At 56.4% G+C, this 6,965-nt stretch overlaps 1 protein-coding gene across 1 annotated transcript; it reads left to right on the top strand.

The window, feature by feature from the left end:
• Window positions 1-3,983: 3,983 nt before the first annotated feature.
• Window positions 3,984-6,965, top strand: C8A04DRAFT_39715 (aspartic peptidase domain-containing protein; the record flags this gene model as incomplete). Its single annotated transcript, XM_062784688.1, has 4 exons — window positions 3,984-4,141; window positions 4,229-4,356; window positions 4,421-4,780; window positions 4,852-6,965. 4 exons carry the CDS (start codon window positions 3,984-3,986, stop codon window positions 6,963-6,965), a joined length of 2,760 nt encoding a protein of 919 aa, XP_062633998.1.

A 6,965-nucleotide genomic window follows, 5' to 3' on the forward strand; every position in this document is an offset into this window, starting at 1 on the left:
TTGGATCAGCCGCCGGATCAGCCACTATGGGGCGGGTGTGGTTATCCTCCTGATCTCCCAGCTGCCGCCCATTCGAGTGTGGTGGAATGCCGTGGCGTCAACCTGCCAGGGCCTTGCTTGTTTCAAACTGACTGCTATGGGCCGGGGGTTCATAACGACCCGAGCGGACTCAAGAGCGGCATCATTTTGACCACCCTCACCACCAAAAGTGAGCCAGTCTCACTGGCCACAGGGTGAGTGGGCTTCGTTCGTGAACCACCAGAAGCCAGCGGGGAGAGACAGACCCGCAGCACCTGCAGTTGCTCTCCGAAGAGCCCGGGACGAAATCGCGTGTGTTTCGGGGGCTGCACAACACGCGCTCTCCAGCCAATGGCGGGAAAGGCGAAGCGAGCCAGGGGCAAAGCTTCAACAGCCCAGTTCGCTCGCTCAATTGCTCGCGGATCCATCAAGATCCGGGTCGCATGGGAAATCAAAGTCGTCATCCTCGTCACAGAGAGCAAGACGTCGACGCTTGACTGGCTCGCTCCTAGGAGCCTCGTTTGTCGTCAAGTCTGACAGGAGGCCTTTGAGCGACCGGCCACGTTGAATGGCTCCTTGAGTCCCCGGAGCTTGAAAGCATGCACCGCCTTCCCAATCGGGAAAGATCTTGAGCGCCGGGACGAAAAGAACGGTTTGGGGATGATGATCGTGTGTGACCCCAAAGGGCAAAAATTGTTTCAACGTTCAGAGGTGTCCACCATTAAAGATGCCCGCATCCGCTGCTGTCTGCGGAGACTGCTCTTCGTCAGAAATAAGGCCCGATCAACACCCGATGCACCGTTTCCACACTTCCCCCAGGTTGTTGTAAATTCCTGGGAGGGAGACAACGAGCGGCCCCAGAAACGGCCCCGTCGCTGGTGAGGTGGCCGTGGCCATTAACTATGCTCGATGTCAGAGAGCGGGTTGTGAACGGAAGACGCAGAAGACGGCGAGTTTCCTAATTGGGTGTGCCGGCAAAAATGGTTGGGTGGAATTTAGCCAGAGTGTCGCTCTGCGTTTCCTGACGCTCTCAGTGGTGAATTATATTGCTCTCCCGTGTCCGATGCATCCTTTATGCCTGTTCAGGATGTCCATTCTATTTCCTCGTTGCCGCCCGAATTTGCGCATGGTTGAAGAAGGCGGAGGACCTCCCAAAGTCGAGATGTCGTCAATCTCTGCGCACTGCGAACCCTTGACACGGAAAGAGTTCACCAATAGGCCTCTCTCGTTAAAAGACGCTGTATGCTTTTAGTGTATTCTGCAACACCGACACTCTCAGCGGACTGTCGAGTTGCTGCTCCACCTTTTGAAGCGGGCTTCAATAAGAAACTAGCGGCAAGCCCTCTCGGGGGGGGGGGAAAGCTGAAAAATTGGGTTAAAAGCGTCCGTTTACGGTGAGTAGCGACGCGTAGTTCCGGGCTTCATCTACTCTCTCCGTCTTCTTCCCGACTCCCCAGACGAGTGGCGAGGGGGCGGCCGAGAAAGTCCCTGCTGGTTTCACCACCACCACCGAGACCATCTCCCCGGCATTTGCAATACCAAGCGGACGGCAGGCGGCTTCCAAGCGAGGTTCCCCGCAATCTCGTTCCATTTCGTGGGATTTGGAAACCACTGGTGCTGGCAACCCTCCGAGCTTCTCACCGTCGTGCGTCCAGTCTTGTTAATGGCGAACTCAACTGTAGAGAAAAAGTGATTATTGGCGTGGGTGGGCTGCCGGTGTTGACGAAAAAACAATCCCCGGTTTTGGCAAGTTCGATCGTTCGTGGATCAAAGATCAACAAGCGTCATGTCGTGTTTTGAAACAGCCGCGGGGAGAACGCTCCAGCTCCGGCTATCATTCGGAGCCGGTGGACAGGTTCACCGAGGGAGGACTAGCTTCGGCTGGGTCCCTCCACTCTAAGCACGGCGGAGGCACGACCACGAGTCGGCGAGGAATGGACATCAGACGAAGCTCCAGCGCCCAAATCGAACACCCCCTCTTCAATCTTAGAGTTGAATCGGACGGTTCGTCTGATTTTTTTCCTCGCCGGACCTTTTTTTTTCAGCCAGCCGGAGTGTGAGCGCCGCCGCAAAATCTATGCAGTATCGGGCAGAGCAACATCAGCCACTGGCGCGGGTTGACCACGTTGGCGAGCCATGTGTAATGAATGGCAACACAAAAACCAGAAGGGAACCCGAGCCTTCGCAGTGCGGTGATGTGCTTTTGGGGAGTATGGAGCCTACCAAGATGTGGTTTTCCCCCGCAAAGAGGCAGAACCTAGCACCTACACTACTATGTACCCTCGGACAACTTGTCATCCGAACCCTGCACTTGGTGAATTTGACTGCCAATCTCCAGACGGCTTCCACAAAGCAAAGTGCCGAGAAATGGGCGGGGGATGGGATGGGCCATCGAAAATGGATGCGCTGCAACAGTGCCGTGCGTGACGCGGGGAATGCCCTGGCTCGCCGTTGTCTGTTTTCGCGTTTGGAGTGCGCATGAGCTGGCGGAGAACTCATAAAAACTGGTATTCGTACTTGGCCCTTGGTTCGAATTCGAAGCGTTGGGTGGATTGTTCGTGGATATGGACTGGGACAGTCGAACCAAACATCCATCCTCGAGATTCAAACCTTCCTTCGGAGAATCTGATGACTCCATCTCCCGTACACGTTGTGCCGCTGGGACGCTCCTCCCTTGAATGCCCAGTCTTGGGAAAACGGGGAAAGCACGAAGGTGGGGGATGGGGTCGGCCGACAGGCCAGGGGCACAAACAGCCTTTGTCCCAGGGGGTTCCGGCCAGGCGTGCGGTGGAGACTGCGTCAGTGCTTATCGCAGAAGGGGAAGCTCAAATCGAAACGTCCGGGCTCCGCGTTCCCATTTCCCCCTGGCACCCTGCTGGCTCCATCCAACTGAACAAGCCCGTTGCGTCCAGGGCATCGGGGCAAGCAGGCACTGGGGCCCCATTCGCCCACTTCCATGCGTGTTCAAGGGACCAATCCTTCTTTTTCCCATGGTGGGAACAGGCCAAAAGCTTCGCCCGAAAACCCCCCCTTTCTGTGAAAGGCCCGCGGCCTGACTGTTCAGTCCTAAAAAACTTGCAGCGAAGCTCAGCATTTCCATTCAACCGCCTGATCGCTTGGCCTTCTTGGTAAACACCCGTGGACCCTTGGGTTGCTCGATCCCGCAGCCCGGTCCAGTCCTCGGCTCGCCAGTTCGCCCTCGCCGATCTTTCCTGCTTGAGCAGCCGGCCACCAAGACTGCTCCCGGAAGGGCAAGACATTCTGGTCCAATCTCATCCCAGCCCACCCAGAGGGTTCCGTTTTGATTGCCTGACTGTGCGCGCCGTGGTTTTTTCTGTCGTTGCATTGCTCGTCCCACGAGACGCTGCTGCGCTGCACCCGCATGCGGTCCCTCTCTCACACACCCTCCAACATCTCCATCTCCATCCCCATACGCTCTCTCTAGTCCGGTGTTTAGGAAAGTCTAGTCAAGAAAGAGAGCGTGTGTGTGTCCCGCCCTCGTGCGTTGTGGTCGATCTCGTCTGCGGAAAGGTACGACACTTTAGTCTTCGGTTTCCTTTTTCCGTGTTTGTGGGTGCAGGCGGATTTCCCCCCTTCGCCGCCGCCGTCGTCGCCGTCACCGTCGAGGCGCGCCACTACTCCGACTCTTGCGACCCGGCATGGAGTGAGAGCCGTGCTTAGCCCGCACAATCCGACGTCTCTACTCGCCGTCGTATCGTGACGCCATCCGTCTGCGTCGACCGAACGAAACGGCCGAACCCCCGACCGAGCAATCGACCGACCGACCGACCGACCGACCGATTGATCTTGCCCGCGAATACACTCGGCGTGGCGAACCGCACAACTTCCCCCGGGACAGACTCCGCAGCTCATGGCATGCCGACCCGGCTCCTCCAGCGTCCTAGGACCCCTTCTTTGACTACCCGCGGTCCATTGCGCGCGATCCGGGCCCGGGTGCTGCAACGATGCGGTTACCCTACCTGGGAGCCGCTGTCGTCCGTGACGTTCTGCTGCTGCTCTCCGTGTCGCGACTAGCCTTTGGTGCCGATGCTTCCTCTGCGAATGACGATACCCCTGAACCGGAAACCCCGGCCCCCCTTTGGATTCAACCGTCTGGTGACTGGTACGTTGGTTTTTTATATCTTGTTCTTCTTGTTCCTGACAACTGCTTGCCCATCTCATTCTGTCCGTGTGCTGATCGTCCTCGCAGGTACGGTATCGATGGGACGTGGTCAAATTTCGCATTCTACATCGGTTCCCCCGCCCAGGTCGTCTACTTGACTGCGGCTACCGCACTGTCCGAAACATGGGTTGTGTCAACTGGGGGTTGCGTTCCAGGTGAGTTCTTAGATTTGTTGGGATGAGGTGAAAACGGGAAGCGGTCTTGTTAACACGCCTCTAGTCCAACTATGTATCGACGCCCGTGGCGGCACCTTTGACATTTCACAATCCGAAACATGGCATGCTTTAGGGAGCTGGCAACTGGGGATGAATTACACGGGCATGGGGGGCAATGGGGACTATGGCTTGGAGACACTCGCCTTCGTCAACAGGGTAACACGCTTCTCGACCGCCATTGACGGTGTGCTGGTAGCCGCCATCAACGATACCAACTACTACCAGGGTTATATCGGCCTGGGTGTGACGCAGGGTCGATTTGGGTCTAACCTGACCAATCCTTTCATCTCGCAACTTGTACAAACCTACGGGACAATTCCTAGCCATGGTTACGGATATACCGCGGGGGCTTACTACCGTGACGGTAAGTTCTGCACTGCTAGTTGCGACGCTCGGTGTTGCGTGTTGGTTTAGCTTTTGCTAACATTTCCCCAGATGGAGAAAGCGGTGGTACCGTGGCATCCCTAACGCTCGGAGGCTACGATACTCTCAGGTTTGAACCACACGACACTTGGTTTTCCCTAGACCCGGTATCGCGTCTTCCCTTTGTTCGCCTACGTGGGGTCACGGCCGAAGTCCCTACGCTGGATGATGTGCCAACGAAGAACTGGACGTCGACCTCGAAGCAGCTGGTAAAAATGGACGACTCCATTATCGCCATCATTGATTCCTCCACCCCATACCTCTGGCTTCCCACTGAGGTTTGCGAACGTTTCGCCACCGCCTTGAACTTGGAATGGAGGGAGGATTTGGGCCTCTATGTTTTCTCGGACGGCGCACAGTATACACACTACCAAACCGATACTTTGCTGTCCTTCACTTTCACCCTCTCCAGCTACCAAAACGCCGACAACTTCGGGCAACCCCTCAACACGCCCGGAGTTGTCAACATCACCCTCCCGACCGCCTCGTTTGCGCAGCTTCTGCGCTATCCTTTCAAAAATGTCATCCAATGGGGGGATTCTAGCATTCCGTATTTCCCCCTAAAACGCTCAACAAAAGAAACAAACAACAACGTGTACATCATTGGGCGCACGTTTCTTCAGGAAGCCTACATGGTCACCAGTTATGACAGAGGCACTTACTCGCTTCATCAAGCCCGCTTCCCCCACAATGCGACGAAGAATTACACGGTCGAGGCCATTACAAGGCCTCCAGACAGCCCATATCCGAATTACGAAGACGACGACCCTGAAACGAGCCAAGGACTGTCTCCAGGGCAAACTGCTGGTATTGTTTTGGGCGCCTTCATCGTGGGTAGTATCGTTGCTCTTGTATTGTGGTTTTTCCTGATCCGCAAGCGGAAGGACAAGCAGAAGGAGATTGCTGCCGCAGAAGACGAAAATAAGGAGGGCACACACACAACTGAGGAGGAGCCCGAGCCGGAACCTCAAAGTCCGGTGAAGCGGATGTTTACGAAAATTATCCGGAAGACGCGCTCGAGAAAACCGGTGGCACAGGACAAGGATGAGGAAAGCTCGAAGCCAGTTGAAGTTGGCGCAGATGAACAGCATCAAGTCTACGAAATGCCGGCGCCACCCGAACCGGTCGAGTTGGATAGCCATGATCTAGGGGATGATGAGACGGAGTTTGGCGCGGAGAGCTCCCTGGGGATCAGCCAATATGAAATTACGAAGAGGAAACTTGACCGCCAGCTACAGGGCCCGGTGCCGAGCTACACATCATCAGCTGCGTTTTCGGCAACACCAGGGCCTGAAAAGTCGATGCAAGATTCAAGCCCAGTAGCCCATTACAGACAACCCGAAGATCCATCTCCGGCATCGTCGCCGACCTACGCAAACACGAATTCACTCCCAGGCACCCTTCCTTCCCCGATGACACCACATGGCGATTGGACAAACCGCGGCTTCGATGTCCCATCACCAATGACAGTGGTCCCCCCACCCAATCTCCTCCATGCACCCCCGAACGCGTCCGATACGAATTACTCGCCTGTCTCGCCCCACTCTCCACACTCGCCGCATACATACCCCCCCTCAACCTTAACTCGGTCAGTCTCAGGCGGGTCACCGACGTCCATGACAGGGTCCATACAGCTTCCGTCCCCGGCATTTCAACGAACGCCTATCGATCCCTCCAGAGTGGTGTGTCTTGGCCCGCTGCCCGAGAATGTACAGCTGCCGCGCCCAGAACGGTCAGTTCCACGGATAGTGACACCAAGCACCCGTAGGAGAGAGGTCCCAGTTGAGTCTGAGGCAGGCACCGCATATCCGCATTCCCCCGATCTACCACTCCCTCGATCTCTCAACCACCACCGATCCCATACACAAGGTTCGACAGACACGCTGGGAAGCAACTTCACGGTGGAAGAAGAGACGCGCCTCCGAACGGGTGAGAATTCTGGGTCATCACATCATCAACTAAGTGGCCTGGGGCAAGAGCACCAGCGCGAGGGCCATGATCACGATATACCGCGCAGCCCCTGCAGCGGGGAACGAATCGAGGCAGGGTCAGAACTGATCCATGTTCCCCAGGTCGCAGACAAGCGATATAGCTGGGAGGTAGATCAAACGGGCAGCATCAGCTGA

This window comes from Dichotomopilus funicola (assembly GCF_033296635.1).
Source record: "Dichotomopilus funicola strain CBS 141.50 unplaced genomic scaffold C8A04scaffold_73, whole genome shotgun sequence".
NCBI lineage: Eukaryota > Fungi > Ascomycota > Sordariomycetes > Sordariales > Chaetomiaceae > Dichotomopilus > Dichotomopilus funicola.